Source organism: Pan paniscus, chromosome 17 (genome assembly GCF_029289425.2).
Source record: "Pan paniscus chromosome 17, NHGRI_mPanPan1-v2.0_pri, whole genome shotgun sequence".
NCBI classification, from domain to species: Eukaryota; Metazoa; Chordata; class Mammalia; order Primates; family Hominidae; genus Pan; species Pan paniscus.
The window spans coordinates 71,677,146-71,697,350 of NC_073266.2; the positions used below are offsets into that span (position 1 = coordinate 71,677,146).

Below are 20,205 nucleotides of genomic sequence, written 5' to 3' on the forward strand. Positions count from 1 at the left end.
CTACTGATCTTTAATAAAATGGCAATAGAGCCTATGGAATGTCATTTTAAAAAAAGAAGAAGAGGAAGAACAACAACAAAGATTGTGACCATTCCTTGAATGAATACAAAGTTCCAGTAAAGTTGAGTGTGTTTCTGACTCACTGAGTAATAATGCATTCACCCTTCCCCCAGCCCTCCACCCCCAGTGTTAAATGTTTTCAGAGTTAGGTGACTAATTCATCCTCTTCTCACAGCAGCTTCTGTAAAACCAAAATCTTGTTTGTTCCAAAAAGCCACATGAGTTTCTTAAAATGAAAGTCATAGTTGGAAGGTTATAGTTTTCTCATTTGTAAAATTATACTAAGTGACTCGGCTCTTGTAGGAGACAGAGGAGAGGAAGAGAAAGGTTTAAAAGAAGGCATTCATTCCCAGTAGCACATTCTACCATGTTGCTATTTGTATCAGTCCCCTCAAGTTTCCAAATGTTTCCGTTTTCTCACAACTAGCTACTGTTGGGTGTAAGGCCTTCGTATGAATCATGCTGTGTTCAACAAGCATATTCTTGCTTGCTATCAACCTCTCCCAACACACACACAATTAACTCCCTGCTTTGGTTCTCTCTCAGTCCAGGGAATATTTATCCAGTCAGCAAAAATCAAGGTAACTCCCCAAGAAGCATATTCCAATACCTAACAATTTACCAGCGTTTTTTGTTTGTTTGTTTTTGGGGGAAGGAAGCGGTTGCTCCCATTTATGAAATACATTACCATACGGAGGCCACTCTGTTAGGTATTTTGTTAGCATTAATTCATTAAATCAAAATGAAAAGTCATTTGGAGGCTACCAACAAATGCAACAACAACAACAATAACAAATCAAGCTGTAGATGATCTGAATTTGTATGTGACAGCCATTCTGCCTCAAGAGTGGAGTGAAATCACTAGACCAGCCCTCAGTGGTTCATTCTTGGATATACATTACCCACTGAGAATTCTACAGAAGCTACTGATACTACCCCAGGAGAAAGGCACATCGTCATAAAATTGTGTATGTAATGGCAAGAGTCTGGCAGGCTCCTTGACTCCAGGGGAATATGGACCCCCGATGAGGATTCCTGCACTGGAGCAGTGGTCTCAAAACTCCTTTGCTAATAAATCCTTTCTGAGACAAAAACGTATTCCCAAATTTATGGATATTTACTTACAAATAATATACATGTACTGTTCTACTAATATGTATATTAAAAAACACTCAAAAATTAGAATCACAATAACATTAGATAAAAACAAATATTAAAAGGTCCCAGTCCCAGTGAATGGTTTTACACATGCCCTACATCAGGGGCCCCAAGCCCTGGGCGGCAGCAGGCTCGTACTGATCTTCAGCCTGTTAGGAACAGGGCCACACAGCAGGAGGTGAGCAGGTGAGCAGGCATTCCCGCCTGAGCTCCGCCTCCTCTCAGATCAGCTGTGGCATTAGATTCTCATTGGCGCACAAACTCTACTGTGACTCGCACATGCGAGGGATCTAGGTTGCACACTCCTTATGGGAATCTAATGCCTGATGATCTGAGGTGGAATAGTTTCATCTCAGAACCATCACCCCACCCCACCCTGCTCTTTGGAAAAATTGTCTTCCATGAAACCAGTCCCTGGTGCCAAAAAGGTTGGGGACTCTTGCCCCAGGGCCTATGGTCCAGTTGCATCTTGCTGCCAGACTTCTCAAAGGATCAAGTTCATGAGGCAAAAAGCTGAAAGTACTACAAAGAAAAGGCTAACCATCGGATAAAAATAATTCCTAACATTCTGTGATTAAGAAGCTTTACCTATTCTCACCTCTTTTATAAGATAAATAATCCTAGTAAAGATTTCTCAGCAGGGAGGTTTACTGGAAAAGCTTTGACTAGTCACCCACAAAAGGACCAGATCTCCTAGGAAGAATCGCTCTGCTTTCAGGCCACAGTCATACTGTACTTGTTAAACCAAACTGTGTTGCTTTTTGTCAGCTTTAGACCCGAGTGGAGAATAGTATTGGAAGGTTGTGTGGCGTTCTCGAGACAGAAAACCTTTACATTCAAATTTCCCTCTCTGAATCTTATTGGCTAGGATAAGTCATTTAACTTGTCTGGGTCTTAGATTTCTTAACTCATAAATGAGGAAAAGAAGAATATGTACATATTACATGGCTTACATGTAGATTAAAATTCAAAGATAACATTAATGGAGGTGAAAGTGTTCCATAAATTATTAAATGCTATATAAATGTGAGGAAATAAAACACTTTCTGTTTTCCCATCATTAAAAGTCAAATAATTGATAAAAGTAACTATTTTCACATAAAATTTGCATGTGCCCTTATAGAGAAAACCAGCATGCAAATTAAAATTTTAAAGCCTACTCCAGATCCTTCGAGGCATGCATTTTGACAGCCTGCTGCTCCAAGTCCAAATCCCACAGCTACTGCTAGCTAATTGGGTTGTAACTGACTGGTGTTCCCTGCCCTACCTGTGAACTTTGGGACCCCACCCCCCAGTCTGATGTCCCCTGTGCCCGAGAAACATGATCCAGAGATGTCCTTCATGGATTAAGTCATTGAAGATGACTTACACAAACAGTTTTAAAGCTTCAAAATTTATTGCTGTACATTTTCTCATAGCATTTACTATGGAAATACTAGTAGTGCAAATATTTATTTTGGACTTCATAGCATTTGAGAAATCACAAAGCTTGTTTATATCTTTGCAATTATTTATGAAGATCTATATTATTTTAAAAATCCAAACGAGTAATCTTATATTCAAAGAGATTGTATAACACTCTCTAGATCTCCTCTTTAGACCAAAAAAAAAAAAAAACACCCTGGAAGCCACCAAGGGCATTTCTTTCCTTTATAATACATACAGCTTCTAACACTTTTCCAACTGCATGACTCTTGTTCATTCACAGATTCATTCAACAAATATTTAATGACAAGCTATTACGTGCCAGGCACTGGGCTAGGCTCTGGGAACATGAGGATGAAAAAGCACAATCTCTGCTTTTACGGTGCTTACAGTCTAATAGTAGAAACAGACATGCAAAAAAAAATTACAATACAATACAATAAAGTGCTTCCATGGAGGTATTTACAAAGTGCAGTGGGAACAGGGAAGGCGGGAAAGAACATCTGCCTGAAGAAATCAGGGACAGCTTCACAGAGGAGGTAGCCATTGAGCTGAGACTTCATCAATGATTAGGAATTCACCATGTAGACGGGCAGGCAAAGGGTGTTTCAGGCAAAGGGAACAACAGGTACAAAGACACAGAGGCCCAAGGGGCACTTCAAAGAAGCAAGTAAAGAGGTTTTTCTTGAGCTGAAGGTGCAATGAGGAATAGTGGCAGCATGAGGCCAGACAGACAAGCAGGGATCAGATCAAGAAGAGCCTTTTGACCATTCTTCCATTTATTCAGCAAACAGTTACTGAGTGCTTACTAGGTGCCAGTCACTCAGCTAAGTGCTGGGGCTGTAATGGGAAATCAGACAAACACATCCTTGCTCTCATGGAGCTTACATTCTAGTAGAGAAATAGACAAAAAGCCAACAAATAAATAAAATACAGACTTAGAAAATGTCTACAAAGGAAATAGGGTGCTGAGGCAGAAAATAGTGTCACAGGGATAGGCGGTAGTTAGGGTTATTAGCAAATGCCTCTTGGAAAGGATGTAAAACTCACACCTGCAGGGATAGCGACAATAGTGTGCTCCAATGTGAGCACCCACTATGTGCCAGGCACTGTGCTACACACTTTAGAAACAGTCTATCTCACTGAATCCTCACAACAACTCTATGAGGTAGGTATTATTATTCCTATTTCACTGAGGAGGGACAGGCTCAAAGAGATTAAATAACCTGACAAGTCACACAAATGGCAAAAATCAGGATTCAGACACAGGTTCTCCTAATTTCAAAGTGTGTGCTCTTAAAAATCACTCTAAACTGCATACAAAGATAAGTGAGGGAAATAATACAGTCACATTTGCCTGTTTTGATGATCTTTCTGATGACTATGTGGAGGGATGGAGAGAGGGAAGGGGAAGAAAGTGGACAGGTGAGCAAAAAAGGAAGCCACTGAAAGTCCAGAGGACAGGAAAGGCAGTTCATATGAAGGCAGTGATCATGGGGATGGAGGAGAGGTGGGGTGCAGTCAGTAGTTCTAATAGGATTGATGAGAAGTCAGAAGCAAGGGAAAGGGCAGCATTGTGCTCACTCCTGGGCTTCTGCCTTGCGTAACTGGAGAAGATGGCTTGCTTTTACCAGAGTGAGGGAATGGAAGAGGGTGGTAGGTTTGTGGGGACCAGGTGATGAAGTTTTGAACATGTCTTGTGGGTATATTGGGAACACCCTGGACTTATGGGATGGTCCCCAAGGGACACCATATAATGGCTTTCATACCTTGTTCTCCACCTGAGCAAAGTATATAAGCAAAAAAAAAAAAAATCAGTTTTATATGTGTTTACATTGTGTTTTTGCTTTTACAAGCTGTTTAGAAAAGCACATATATCTTGGCTGGATTGGTTTGTAAAAAGAATATATGATCACCAAGGTGAAGTTACCCCAACCCTGATCACAAATGAAGAATCGTGGACTCGGGGGAGGAAGAGAAAAGCCCTTGGACATCCATTCTCACTAGTCATACTAGCTTTTAAAAAGAAATCACTATGATCCTCACCCCCACCCCAGTTGGGACAGTCTGATGGGGCGGGCAGGCACCCTCTACCAATTGGCCTCCCAGGGTCTACAAGTTTCCCTGCTCATCCACCAGCAGGACTGCTTCAAGGAAACTAATGGCCCTAGGGTCCAGGGATCAAAGTTGAGCGTAAATCAGGAATTCCAAGAAGTATTTATGTAGTTTGGCATAAAAGTCCAGGAAAAACAGCAGCCCAAACAGCAGCCCAAACCTAGCTAGTCATATTGCTTTGACTATTCCCCTCTTCTTCCCTGCCTTGGAAACTGGAGGTAGTGGTAATAAAGTGTACAGGTGACACTCATGTGGAATTGGTCATACCCCTGACTGCATCATTTAGGTTCTAATTTTAAAAGAACTCAAGAGTTAAGAAATAAACACACCTTTTCTATAGAATGATTTTACTTTTGCTCTGTCTCTCAAAATTTGTTTTCATTTGCTTATAACCACTCCCTCCCTTCCTTGGTATCAGATTAAGTATGTTTTGATTTTAGAAATCGTTTAATAATGTAATGCTAGTTTTCATAATTAAATATCAATAAATTCAAGTGGTATGAAAGTTACACTCGCGAGTTTCAACAGAAAAAGAATGTTAATATTTTGGAGGCCAGGCCAGGTACAGGTAATGGTTTGTAAAGTATTACAAACCCTTTCATTAAGCAACTCTACCTAGAAGCTGCCTCTAACTGTAGCCAAGAGTCTGACCTGCACCTGATAACTCAGTAAGCTAGTGGACGTTAGAGAGTGCCAAACATTCTTTAAAAAACAATAAACATGGACGCCTTCTAGTAACACCTGAAGGGTCCTTGTGTATCTGACTCATGTCCAAGGGAAGAAAAAGCCTTATTCTTATAGAACTATCAAAAGTCCAAGTCACAGGCAAGGAAAAAAAATTACACATGCTAGGTGATATTTAGCAGAAATTCTTAGAAATTCTGGTGAAAGCACAATTCTCACAATGTCCAGAGGCAATAGTTCATACTGCAAATATATGCGCTATCTTCCTCCACCTCCATGTCAAACCTAAGGCCCAGGGATCAGAGTTGAATGTAAATCAGAGGAAGGCTAACGAGGGGTTTTTTATTGTGTGTGCTCTTCAACAGAAAGAATTCCAATCAGTCTGTGAATATAATCATTTATTTGTCTTTACAGTGATGATGGAAGAATGTACAGGTGTCCCCTTTCAATAAAGTATAAAAATATGTTTATATACAGTGAAGTCACAATAATCTTTAACTGGGAAATTTATTTAGAATTCCTGATCTGTTCTTATTAAAACTGTGGGGGAAACAAATGTTTTACGTAAGTGCTACATTTCCAGTAGATTGCACCTGGCATCAAAAGCTCAGCTTCATCTTAGGGTCCTGCTTGATATTACAAAAGACTAATTTTAAGTCCTAGGACTCAAAATAAACATGATTTTTTGAATAATAGATATATACATCAAAAATACATCTAAAAAGGCATTGGTTAGTGCTATTAAAAAGCTCTATGTGCTCGGGTACATTGTTTTTCTTACAGGCAAAAGCCAGTGGAAACATTTTTGTTCAATTTCTAGGAATTTTCTCTTGGGGAAAGTCGGTCGAAAGTTACCTGTAAAAAAAAAAAAAAAAAAAGAACAAACTTAAGTAATCCAGTGATTTATCAGGTGAGAGGTCAGCAATACTCAAAAAAGAATTAGAGATTGAATTCCACTTAAGAACCATGTTTTTACAGCCTTGATGAACATGTAGTTACAGCACTTCATAAATAAAAAGTGCTCAACATATCCCCTCATTGTTTCGTTTTATTTTGATGATAACCTTTACTATCCTGTTAATTTTCCAAAGAAATCATATGTATTCTTCTATATGTTTATGAAAATATTTTCTAACTACAATTAACTACATCAGCATAAAAAGAGAGTTCAAAGGGCATACAAATGAAAAAGCAGAACAGATACAGACCAATCCAAATATATTTTGAGAAAATGTAGAAAAATTTCTACTCAAGATACTTTATTTTACTTCACAATTTCTTTCACATGAGAGCATTTACAGATGACACGTATGCATCGAGTCTTCCTATTGTTTAACCTGGGTGAAATGGCACTGTGCAACTGCAAATTGAACTATTTATGTATTTGATATCCTATCTCATGTATAGCTAAATATATTCACACCTTTGTTTTTACAGTCATCTTCTTCTTCTTCTTAAATTTTACTTAAGTAAAATTTAAGTAACACAGTAAATTGCGGCCTGTTATTTAACTAACCAAATAAATAAATGAATAAACATCCACCTTACTAATAAGCAGGATTAGAAAGAGCTGAGGCATGATGAGGCTGGCCGACCTGAAGGGACCTTGGTTATCTCTTATGAGCCCGTGAAGATGGCCACGTCTCACCCTTTGCCCAACTAAGTCCTACCTATACCACAGGTTATTATGGACAGCTGATTGAGTCATGTGGTCATGCTTTAGTTTATTAAAACTTTTAGATATATATGGGGTTATTTGAGTAAGGTAAATGTAATTTTCATAATTAAGAAGTACATCTAAATCTTCCGCAATCTATAAGTCTAATGGCTTGATCTAATAATGCCATTCTCAAGTTGGGAAGATTACATAAATAATTTGAATCTCTCCCTACCTAACATGCCAAAATAATGGCTACTTTTAAAGAACTGATTAAAATTCTAATCATTCAACATTAGTTTGTTATTACTATTATCCACATTTGTGCAAGGCAATGAGCAGTTGCCAAATTCTGTGTAAGTATAGTGCCAGTGCCTACAACACAGCCTCGCTCACATAAACAAGGGTATAGCCTGGATGTCAATCTGCAAAGTAATCTGTAAAGGAAGCAAAAGTCGGCCGGTAGCACATGCTGTAATCCCAGCACTTTGGGAGGCTGAGACGGGTGGATCACCTGAGGTCAGGAGTTCAAGAGTTGAAGACCAGCCTGCCCAACATGGCGAAAACAGTCTCTAGAAAAAATACAAAAAATTAGCTGGGCATGGTGTCAGGCACCTGTAATTCCAGCTACTTGGGAGGCTGAGGCAGGAGAATCGCTTGAACCCGGGAGGCAGAGGTTGCAGTGAGCTGAGATTGCACTCCTGTACTCCAGCCTGGATGACAGGAGCGAAACTCCATCTCAAAAATAATAATAAAAAAAAAGGAAACAGAAGTCTAGTAAAACCTCAATTAGGTGACCCTTGATTATCTGAAATGATTTCATGAGAAAAGTCTAGAAAAAAACCAAAAAGCCCTGACAGAAGAGAAGGGCTTTCTGAGAGTCTATTCCGAAGCAACAGTGCAGAATCTGGATCAGGTGAGATCCAGATCCCTCTGTGCTCCAGAGACGGTGTGGCTGCAGCCATGGACAGTAGAAACACACTTCAGACTTCCCTCTGAAAGACTTCCAGCATATTAAGTATACTCATCAAAGCCCATAAATACATCCTTGCCAGCTTGGAAAACAAAATCCAAGTATCAACACAGCATCTTCATGTCTTCAATAAGGGAAGAGAAAAGAGCTAAAACAGCACTGAACTGGATTGAAATGATTTTTTTTTTTTTTTTGAGACAGAGTCTCACTCTGTCACCGAGGCTGTAGTGCAGTGGCGCGATCTCGGCTCACTGCAACCTCCACCTCCCAGGTTCAAGCGATTCTCCTGCCTCAGCCTCTCAAGTAGTTGGGATTACAGGTGCCCGCCACCATGCCCAGCTAATTTTTGTATTTTTAGTAGAGACAGGGTTTCGTCATGTTGGCCAGGCTGGTCTCAAACTCCTGACCTCAGGACATCCACCCACCTCAGCCTCCCAAAGTGCTGGGATTATAGGCGTGAGCCACCACACCCAGCCTGAAATGATTCTGTATAGTCAGGAAACTGTGACCCAGAAGTGAGTGCTGCCATGGATGGACATGTAAATGTAAGACATTATATGTATTATTGGATTTTGGTCTTGCTGTGGCATGAAAGATAAAGGCACTCACGGACGGGGATAATTGTGTTAACAATTAAACTCACCCTCCCTGCAATCCCTACCCCTAGCCTGTTCCCCTACCAAACAGAGTTCTCTCCCACCCAGCTCAAGTGATGGCTCAAGTGAAAACCCTGAGGCATCCTCGCCACTCTCTCACCCGCACTTCCAGGCAGTCACCTGGTCACGTGATTCTTTCTCCAGATATATCTCAGATCTACCCATCTCTTCTTCTCCCAACCCATTGGCATGTCAACATCCTCCTAAAGCCACCATCATCTCTTGCGAGACTACCGCAGCAACATCCCAACTGGTCTCCTTGCTTCCAAGCTTTCCCTACTCCAATCCTTGTATTCATGCAGCAGCCACAGGGCTCTTGTAAAGAAGCAAATCTGATCATGCTACTGACTCTTCAGTGATTCCTGCTAATTTTCATGATCAATCTCAAGTGGTCATCAATCTCCCTAACAACCCACAGGTCCTACGTGACTAGGTTCACCACCCACACATTCCCCCTACCCCTCCCCAGACATACTACATTCCAACCACGTGGATAATTTCTTCATTCCTTAAAGAAACCAAGTTTCTCTTTGCTGTTCCTTCTAATGGGAACACTTTTACCCAAACCTCTCCTGGCTCACTCCTATATATCTTTCAGGCTCAACATAAATGTCACTTTCTCAGAGAGGCTCTGTTGACCCTTGACAGCATATTAGCACCCCATCCCTCCCTCTGTTTTGGCTTCAAAGGAAACTAGTAAATAATTGGTTTTGGGGTGCCAAAAAGGAAGACATGGCCTGCTGAAACAAAGCAGGATGGAAGCCGGGAAGCAAGACGTCACAGAAAGCCTTAAGATCTGCACGTGCTCCTCTGAAGACAAGGTATGCCCATGGCACAGAGCCATGAGCCTGGAATGTGAGTTTGAGATAAGATCAAAATGTGCATTTTTGTTGCTGTTTTTTGAGTCAGAGTCTTACTCCATCCCAGGCTGGAGTGTAGTGGCACAATCTCGGCTCACTGCAACCTCTGCCTCCCGGGTTCAAGCAATTCTCGTGTCTCAGCCTCCCGAGTAGCTAGAATTACAAAATTCCAGCTATTCTACCACGCCCAGCTAATTTTTATATTTTTAGTAGAGACAAGGTTTCACCATGTTGGCCAAGCTAGTCTCAAACTCCTGACCTCAAGTGATCCGCCTGCCTTGGCATGCCAAAGTGCTGAGATTACAGGCATGAGCCACCAAACCCAGCCTAAAAATGTGTATTTTTTAAGGTAAAGTATTTATTATACTTTTTAGTGTCCTTCTTGTTCTCCCTGCATCAAATCTGTGCTAGGGAGAATCTAAGAAAAAGAAAGAGATTTTGCCTGCTTTGCCACCATAATTTTAAAGAGGAAACAATATGCCCTGGAGGCTACTGTGATGGAGATGACAGTCACCTTCTTCTTCTGGGGCCGTTCCTCCCTACCTGACAAAGTCCTTTTCTTCTGCTGCTGCTCTTCTCTAGTGAGCAGAGTAAGGTTTTCTAAGGAAAACCTTAGAGGCTTTCCACCTGGTCTTAATAAAGGAGACTAGATCCCTTGCAAGTGACTGCAGGGGTGTGAATGTCCTCCCAGTATGAAAACAAAAGAATGCAATAACTTATATGGTCCTTCAATCCAGAGAGAAGAAACAAACAATAGCACATGGAGAACCCGAGCAGAGGAGTAGCTTTTTCATTCACTGCTGAGGAAGCTAAAGGGAAAATAACAAGAAAATACAGCGACACCTTTTTTTTTTTTTTCTGAGATGGGGTTTCACTCTGTCACCCAGGTTGGAGAACAGTAAGCACAATTTTGGCTCACTGAAATTTCTGCCTCCCAGGCTCGAGTGATCCTCCCACCTCAGCCTCCTGAGTAGCTGGAACCACACACACACAACACCACACCCAGTTAATTTTTTGTATTTTGGGTAGAGATGGGGTTTTGCCATGTTGATCAAGCTGGTCTCTAACTACTGAGCTCAACTGATCGCCCGCCTCAGCCACCCAAGTGCTGGGATTACAGGCAGAAGCCACTATGTCCGGCCAAGAAAACACACCTTAAGTTCCAAGTCACTCTCTCTGGTGTCAGTTTACCTGATCATATTCTTAGGCTTCATCTCCACTGTCCATTTCAATATCCATCTCTTCTGTATCAGCAGCTCGCGACAAGATGTCTGCCATCAGTGCTTCTTCCAATTTCTTGCGTACTTGCTGTACTCGCTCTTCCTGTTTCCTTTTTAAAAACAGAATAAAAAGGCACTGAGAATTTGGCAAGTAATGACAATATGAATCTGCTACAGAAGTTCATCCTTACTTCAAAATAATTAAATTCCTAAGAAGAATAGACTTCCTTTTCAGATTTTTGCAGAGGTTGCTTCTACACACAAATCAAACCTCACCAATGAGCCTTGCCAAAAAGAGGAATGTTCACAGAGGCAGTTATCCCTCATCACACATGAAATTCTAGAAAGAGCAGATTGACGTCAGTGACCTTTTCTTCAACTTTGAAAATGTCAACTGTGTCAAGATTTGGGTTTATTCCTATAAGGACAATTAGAAATAACTTAGAAGCAGGAATAAAAGATGGAGGGAACATAAATAACGAAGGAAAAGTGACTTGTTCATAGAAGCACTGAGAAAGATGGAGGAAGCAGAGGCGTGATAAGCTGGGGTTTGATTGACATTCTGCGGCTAGGTTAGTTAGGAGAGAGCTCTCTCCTGGGTTCCCAGGTCTGCAGGCAACAGGTCAGCACGAAGGAGCCAAGACTACATGATCCTGCACACCGAGGACAGACACTGAAAAGCCTCTCTTCAAATAAGAAAGTGAGTTAGTTAAGAACATGCCATGAGTTTCTCTGTGTCTCGGTGATTACAAAGGAACCTCAAAAGTGAGGGTTAATAACTCCAAGTCATTAAAAAGGCTCTGAACCATTAGAGCACAGGAAGAAAGGCTATCAGTATACACTTACCTTTAAAAAGTAAAAAAAAAAAAAAAGAAAAAAAGAAAAGAAAGTAGATCCCCCAGAGGGTAAGAGATAAATTCCTAATACGTGTCTAGCAAACAAAGCTCGGTAAATAGAAATTGACATCCAGAACCAAGTAGAGAAGCAAAGGTTGAAGAAAGACAAGAGAAGAGAGAAGACTGGTAGGAAAAGATTCCAGTGGGAACAAGAACAGAAGGCAATGGCAGAGGAGGGAGGGTCAGCAGAACAGAAAAGGGGGCAAAGCTCTTGAGACCAGAAGAAAGGAGATAAGGAAAGATGCAGACAGGGAGATGAAGATGCAACAAGGAATATACAAAGGGTTCTACTGAAAAAAAAAAGTAATTTTCTCTACCAATAACCGAGGAAGACAGATTGCAGCAATTCCCAAACCTGGGACAGCAGAGAGGTAGAGGAGCAATGCTATAGAAGATTGCACTAAGGGTCCCTGAGTATTCACTCCATTGGGGCTCAACCAGCTGCCAAGTTATATTCAGTCTACTCAAGATCACACCCCTTTGACCAAATAAGACTATGTCCAAGGTAGTCAAGGTAACATATATGTACTGCTTCCCACAAAAACTTTGGATATCTTTATTAAACTCCAAAACACCACAGAGTTAAAAGGTATAGACTTCCACTTATTAAATGAATTTTCAAAAAGAGGGAAGCTGTCACTGGGTCAGTCTTAGCTCTATAGCCTCTGTCATATTAAAAGAAACTGGAATTTGACAGATTTTCATGTCATGGGGCAGGGTCAAGCAGAACACATTTGTTTATTTCTTATACAGTTAGTCTCACCTCTGGGTCAGTGACTCAAAGTTTATGACAAATGGCATATTGGTTTCACTGGCAGTCTCTCACTAGTAAGAGTACAAGAATCTTCACAGCTGTCCTAGAGTAACCTCATTAGGAAGATGGAGAAAATGGAGCAAATGGCACCATATGCAGTAATTTGGATGGAGAATTTTATCTTAAACTCTAACATTTGCCATTGATTTTCTTCTATCTTGAGCATTACTTTCCACATTTGTGAAAGCTGAAATTTAATCATTTGCCCACTGCTGTAGGCAGAATTGTAAGATGGTCCCCAACAGTCCCTCTTCCCCAAAACCACCCTTACGTGCACTCTTTATATAATTCTCTCCTCTTAAGGGTGAGCAGAACTTGTGAATATGATGGGATATCTCTCCATGATTAGGTTACCAATCAACTGATTTTGAGTCAATCGAGAGAGATTATTGTAGTGGGCCTGACCTAATAGGACCCCTTAGTGGAGCTGGGATCTTCCTGACAGAAGCATAAAGGGGCACATGGAGGAGCCACGAGACAAGGAACTACAGGCAGCTTCCAGGAGCTAAGACAGCCACCATCCCATAGCCAAGAAGAGAACAGGGGCCTTAGCCCTAAAACACAAGGCATGAATTCTGCAACCACCATATGAGCTTGAAAGAGAACCCCAAGCTTCAGAAGGGAACACAGTCCGGTGACACTTTTAAGACCCAAACACAGAAGCCAGTCATACCAGGCCCAGACTTCTGACCCCACAGAACTTTAAGCTGATAAATGGGTATTGTTTTAAGCTGCAAAGTTTGTGAGAATTTGTTACAAAGTATTAAAAAACGAAAGTACTCATCAATGCAAACATTATAAAATACGCTAAAAATACTTGAGATATATCTTGTTGGGGTCTTCAGTTGGAGGTTTAATGTAGACAGACTATTGGATACCCAATTAGGTAAAGAGTAACAGTTCCATTTGCAGTAATTTATTTTGAACATGTACTAATTCAACAAGGAGTATTTTCTTCCTAATTTCTGTCATGACAATTAAATCAAATGAGCAATTTGTTGACAAATTTACCCAAAAAGGAAATCATCCAGAATTGGCTTTGAGATAGTTTCCTCAACTATCAAAAGAACTGGTGTTGAAGCCATCAACATTCCTGTGATATAACTCAGAGAACCTCCGTCAACACATATAAGGACCTGGCAGAATCCCTGCTGATTAATTCAGCATTCATTCCAAGATGGAAAAGAACTTGTCTCTGGAGTAATTTTCTTCCTCAAGGGTAAGAACAATCCAATGAGCAAGTTGATTCCTTTCATTGATTTTACATTTTGTTTTCTTAAAAAATAAGGTTTTTAAGAAACTTCATTCATATTCATATGCAATCAAGGCATATGAATACAACTTTGCACCACTTTTTATCTTTGCAAAATAATTACTTTAAGACCCAAGAAGGGCTTTCCCATTATAAACCTAGCTAGACTTACCCATTTAAAAACACTTTCATGTCAACTTTGTATGGATTTTTTAAAAAAATACAAATATAGGCTGGGCGTGGTGGCTCACACCTGTAACACCTGTATCCCAGCACTTTGGGAGGCCGAGGCAGGCGGATCATGACGTCAGGAGTTCAAGACCAGCCTGGCCAATATGGTGAAACCCTGTCTCTACTAAAAATAAAAAAATTAGCTGGGCATAGTGGCGCTCGCCTGTAGTCCCAGCTACTCGGGCGGCTGAGGCAGGAGAATTGCTTGAACCCGGGAGGCAGAGGTTGCAGTGAGCTGAGATTGTGCCACTCCACTCCAGCCTGGGCAACAGAGCAAAACTGTCTCAAAAAACAAACAAACAAAAGAACAAATATAAAACATTTTAAAATTATATGATTTGAAAGTGTCATCTGCTGATTTTGTCTAGGAATAATACTCAAATTAAACTGATTTACATTCAGGGGACAGAAATAGTGAAGTATACACAAGGTCATATTTTTAATATACTATAATATAATATAAATGCAATATAGTACAGTATCACTATAAAATAATGATATTGAGGTCATAAAACCCACATAAGAATTGCTCTGTGGTCTTACTAACTGGAATACTTTTGCTTTTCCTATGCAATGGTTTGCTTCTACTTTCTGGGTTCTACCAATCTCAGCTGGATGTTTTCCTTTTACCATTTGCTGCTGAAACCCTAACTTGTGAGTCAGCCTTAGAAAGAGTGAAAGATGTCAGTAGACATAGTTTGTGTCTTGTCTCATTCCTGGCTCTGTTTTATTGCTTTACCTGTGGCTTCTTGTTTCTTACTTGCTTCTCTTCTTGCTCTACCGTGTCACAAGTAAGTTTAAGAGCAGCATCACTATCATCTGATTTAAAGAGAGATTGGTTTCCAGACAAACCAGTGAAGGAGGCAATCAGAAAAGGCATAACTGAGTGAAAGGGGTTCTTTATTTTTATTTTTCTAAGACAGGATCTAGCTCTATCACCACGGCTGGAGGGCAGGGATGTGACGACAGCTCACTGGAGCCTCGACCTCCCATGCTCAAGCAGTCCTCCCACCTCAATCTCCCAAGTAGCTGGGACTACAGTTACATACTACCATGCCTCACTAATTGTTAAAAATTTTTTGTGGAGATGGGGTCTCACTGTATTGCCCAGGCTGGTCTCAAACTCCTGGGCTCAAGCAATCCTCACACCTCGGCCTCCCAAAGTGCTGGGATTATAGACATGAGCCACTGTGTCTGGCAGAAAGAGGTTCCTTAGAATAGAAAGTCAGAATCCCAAATTGCAAAAGACACTGTAAAAATGATGCTTAGGGAATATAACTGATCTGGTGCCTGTCCTTTGGACAGGACCATGATGATACCCCTGGCATGCAGCATTTATACCCCTTTCAAGCATGTATTTGTTATAATGGTCTTTTTTCACCTTCTATCAGTTTCTGAAAAACTCTGTTAAAAAAGAAAAGTATAACTTTCTAGGTGATATATCACTTACTAGATATGCCACTGAACCTAATGAACAGTATAAAATTTACCCAAATGTAAAAACCCAAGTTTATGAAGTCATGTTAAACTGCATTACCTGATGTCTTCATCTGTGACAATAAAAGCTTTGCAGAGGGGTTGAGATGTGTTAAGCCAAACAGCGGGGTTCTTTTCCACAGCAGCGGAGACTTGCCCTGTGATTGGCGCAGAGCTTGTGTGCAAAGCACTGGCAACAGCAGATAAAAGGGTCTCATCATTGCTACCTGGACCAACTCCTGCAATGAGAAACAAGTACTAGTTAAAGGAAATGTCTCAATGTGCTGAGCAAACTTTATGTGACATAAAACAACTGATATTTTTGTATTCATTTGGGATCATATATGTAAAACTGACATAAGACAAAGCAGCAGAAGATAATATATCTACTTAATAGATATGACACACTAAAGAATTCACACTAAGGAAATAGTAACAAAATAGCTGAGCATTTTTTCTTACTTTAAAAAACAAATCCTCATGCTTGCTGTAAGCTTATAGCTGAGCATTTTAATAATACTTTACCAGAACTTTAAAATGCATTTTCCAAGGTACTAAACTTTTAAAAAGTTGGCTTTATTTCCTCAAGCAATGTTAATTATTTTAATGAGGTAAGACTTTGTGAAGCGACTATACTCAAGCATCCCTTTTAATGTATTCCTAGAGTACTGATATAGTTTCTCCTTGTAGCTTTTAACATTAATTTCCAGCAATATCTCAACAATTATCTTCTTTGTCTCAGGATTCAAAGAAAAAGCCAATGCAAGCAAACTGTGTCTGTGGCTTTAACAGCTTTTTTCATAAACCTAACAAAATATCCAAAATCAGAGAATTAATAACTGCACACTTTGATTACTTGTAAGATACTGGTACCATGGTCACATTTAAATGCAATGCTTAAAGTCCTAAACCTGTTTAACTAGTTAAGGCCAACATTTCCAAGAACATAAAGGGATAAGGCAATAATCTAACCATGAATTATGAGGATTTTTGAGCAATCCACTATATATCAAGCTTTAGAAGCCAAAGTTTTAATACTTGAAAAATAACTCTTCTCTAGAACTTGGAGTTCTCATACAGCATGAAATGGAGACTAGTGACTGAGTTTTCCACCCCAGATCCCACTGGCTGCTGTTGCTGGACCAAAGTGCATCTGTTCCCACTGCTACTTAGAGCACCAGTTTGTGGAGGGAGGGGCAGAAGGAGAGCTGTTGGTTGTTCTTTTGGGAAGAGGATGAGAGACAGAGCAGGTGGTAGGGCCAGATGTTGCTATAAGCAGGAAGCTTTGAGAAATTCTGTTACTCATCCGCATCCAGTGCTAAAAGCAGCACATGGGTTAGCTTCTATGATGAACCTAACCTAAAGCCAAAATGTTTACAAAGAAAAAAATCTAAGATAATATACTACACTGCAGCATCCCTGCAACATACAAGTTTCTCATGTACCTTCTTCCTGGCTTTACTAAAACACAAGAGGTACGTCATCCAGCAAGGCATAGGACCTCCCAAAGCAAAGGCCTCCTGTCAGTCATTGCTGAATCCACAGCATCTAACAGAGTGCCTGGCATGCAGTAGGTACTTGATAAATGTCTGCTCAACTGAACTTAGATAATACCTTGAAGACCTTTGGGTAGTTCCATGGTTTTTATAATTTGTTCTGTTACATCTGATGCACTAAGTCCTTGTAGCCTCTTCTCCCAGAAAAGCTGTAAGGCAAAATATCACTGTTAATAGATACATTCTTGAAACAAGAAAGTAGCACATCGATGCTGTTGAATAATGAAATTTAAATCATTTCAATAGTTTCCTATAATTTCCTCATTTTTTCCTTATAAAAAGCTAAATGATATTCCAAACATGAATTATTTCCACACATCATAATCCTCTCAGATGGCATTGCTCAAAAAAGGTTGTTTTACATAACCTATTCACTTGTTACAATACTATAGATGGTTATATGCTGTATACTATGTATAGTTTCTTATAAGGTATCTTCCAAAGAAAATAATTTGAATTTTTTAAAGATTCACCTGGCATGAAATTTTAATGCTACGACTTATTAAGGAAAAGAAAACAAATTATATGATGTGTTATCCCCCTTTATCCAATATCATTAGAGAAAGAGCTACTCCAATATGGGATTTTTCCAGTACAATGAAGTTTAGCCCTTTAGCACACTTTAAAGGAGAAAAGACCATTTTCAATGAAAAGTTTTCTAAAATGTTTTAGATGCCTCCTTTATTTTTAAACTGGATGTCACATTCATGAGTGACTCTTTCCCTGCTGCACAGGGCCTGGGTCACCATGGTCACTTAGTAGCCCCAGGTCATCATTACGGGCATCAGTGAGTACACTGAGTGGCTCCTCGTGCCCTACGGGCTATGGAGCCTTTTGCTTATTCAAACACTAAATGGTCCAAGGCAATTATGGCTTTTATTTTATATCCTTTTCATATTTGATTCTCTCTCCTAGTTATTACTTTTCACTAATATCACTCATCCATTCAACATATCTTTATTGAGCTCCTACTAGGTGCTGTGCTCACCCTGCAGATGTGACAGTCAGTAAGAGAGACAATGTCACTGTCCTCATGCCTCATCTCTTTTCTAGTCTGTTTCACATTTACTGCAGCCAAAAAAAAAAACAGATAAAGGAATTCTATAGGACTCTGTATAACTGTCTTTCATCCTGGATACCAGGGCCTGTCACATAGTTGGTACTGAAAAAATATTTGTGGGAATGACTGAAAATGGGAGGAACTGGACTCAGCGTGAGGATCTGGGGGACGCACAAACCCATGCTGAAATCTCAGCTGCAACACTCTCCATCTCTAGATAGACGACCTTGGACAAGGTCTATAACCCATGCTGAAATCTCAGCTGCAACACTCTCCATCTCTAGATAGACGACCTTGGACAAGGTCTATAACCCATGCTGAAATCTCAGCTGCAACACTCTCCATCTCTAGATAGACGACCTTGGACAAGGTCTATAACCCATGCTGAAATCTCAGCTGCAACACTCTCCATCTCTAGATAGACGACCTTGGACAAGGTCTATAACCCATGCTGAAATCTCAGCTGCAACACTCTCCATCTCTAGATAGACGACCTTGGACAAGGTCTATAACCCATGCTGAAATCTCAGCTGCAACACTCTCCATCTCTAGATAGACGACCTTGGACAAGGTCTATAACCCATGCTGAAATCTCAGCTGCAACACTCTCCATCTCTAGACAGACGACCTTGGACAAGGTCTATAACCCATGCTGAAATCTCAGCTGCAACACTCTCCATCTCTAGATAGACGACCTTGGACAAGGTCTATAACCCATGCTGAAATCTCAGCTGCAACACTCTCCATCTCTAGATAGACGACCTTGGACAAGGTCTATAACCCATGCTGAAATCTCAGCTGCAACACTCTCCATCTCTAGATAGACGACCTTGGACAAGGTCTATAACCCATGCTGAAATCTCAGCTGCAACACTCTCCATCTCTAGATAGACGACCTTGGACAAGGTCTATAACCCATGCTGAAATCTCAGCTGCAACACTCTCCATCTCTAGATAGACGACCTTGGACAAGGTCTATAACCCATGCTGAAATCTCAGCTGCAACACTCTCCATCTCTAGATAGACGACCTTGGACAAGGTCTATAACCCATGCTGAAATCTCAGCTGCAACACTCTCCATCTCTAGATAGACGACCTTGGACAAGGTCTATAACCCATGCTGAAATCTCAGCTGCAACACTCTCCATCTCTAGATAGACGACCTTGGACAAGGTCTATAACCCATGCTGAAATCTCAGCTGCAACACTCTCCATCTCTAGATAGACGACCTTGGACAAGGTCTATAACCCATGCTGAAATCTCAGCTGCAACACTCTCCATCTCTAGATAGACGACCTTGGACAAGGTCTATAACCCATGCTGAAATCTCAGCTGCAACACTCTCCATCTCTAGATAGACGACCTTGGACAAGGTCTATAACCCATGCTGAAATCTCAGCTGCAACACTCTCCATCTCTAGATAGACGACCTTGGACAAGGTCTATAACCCATGCTGAAATCTCAGCTGCAACACTCTCCATCTCTAGATAGACGACCTTGGACAAGGTCTATAACCCATGCTGAAATCTCAGCTGCAACACTATCTCTAGATAGACGACCTTGGACAAGGTCTATAACCCATACTGAAATCTCAGCTGCAACACTATCTCTAGATAGACGACCTTGGACAAGGTCTATAACCCATGCTGAAATCTCAGCTGCAACACTCTCCATCTCTAGATAGACGACCTTGGACAAGGTCTATAACCCATACTGAAATCTCAGCTGCAACACTATCTCTAGATAGACGACCTTGGACAAGGTCTATAACCCATGCTGAAATCTCAGCTGCAACACTCTCCATCTCTAGATAGACGACCTTGGACAAGGTCTATAACCCATACTGAAATCTCAGCTGCAACACTATCTCTAGATAGACGACCTTGGACAAGGTCTATAACCCATGCTGAAATCTCAGCTGCAACACTATCTCTAGATAGACGACCTTGGACAAGGTCTATAACCCATGCTGAAATCTCAGCTGCAACACTCTCCATCTCTAGATAGACGACCTTGGACAAGGTCTATAACCCATACTGAAATCTCAGCTGCAACACTATCTCTAGATAGACGACCTTGGACAAGGTCTATAACCCATACTGAAATCTC

General features: G+C 40.7%; 1 protein-coding gene across 1 annotated transcript in view; it reads right to left on the reverse strand.

The window, feature by feature from the left end:
- Positions 1–5,825: 5,825 nt before the first annotated feature.
- The window catches only part of MBD2 (methyl-CpG binding domain protein 2), a 72,843-nt gene continuing 58,463 nt past the window's right edge, over positions 5,826–20,205 (reverse strand). Inside the window, exons 4-7 of the mRNA XM_014342362.4 lie at positions 17,092–17,182; positions 15,539–15,716; positions 10,780–10,918; positions 5,826–6,297 (exon numbers count right to left, since the gene is read on the reverse strand). Coding sequence (XP_014197848.2) covers positions 10,792–10,918; positions 15,539–15,716; positions 17,092–17,182 — 396 coding nt within the window. The 3' untranslated portion in view covers positions 5,826–6,297; positions 10,780–10,791. The remainder of the gene's footprint in view (positions 6,298–10,779; positions 10,919–15,538; positions 15,717–17,091; positions 17,183–20,205) is intronic.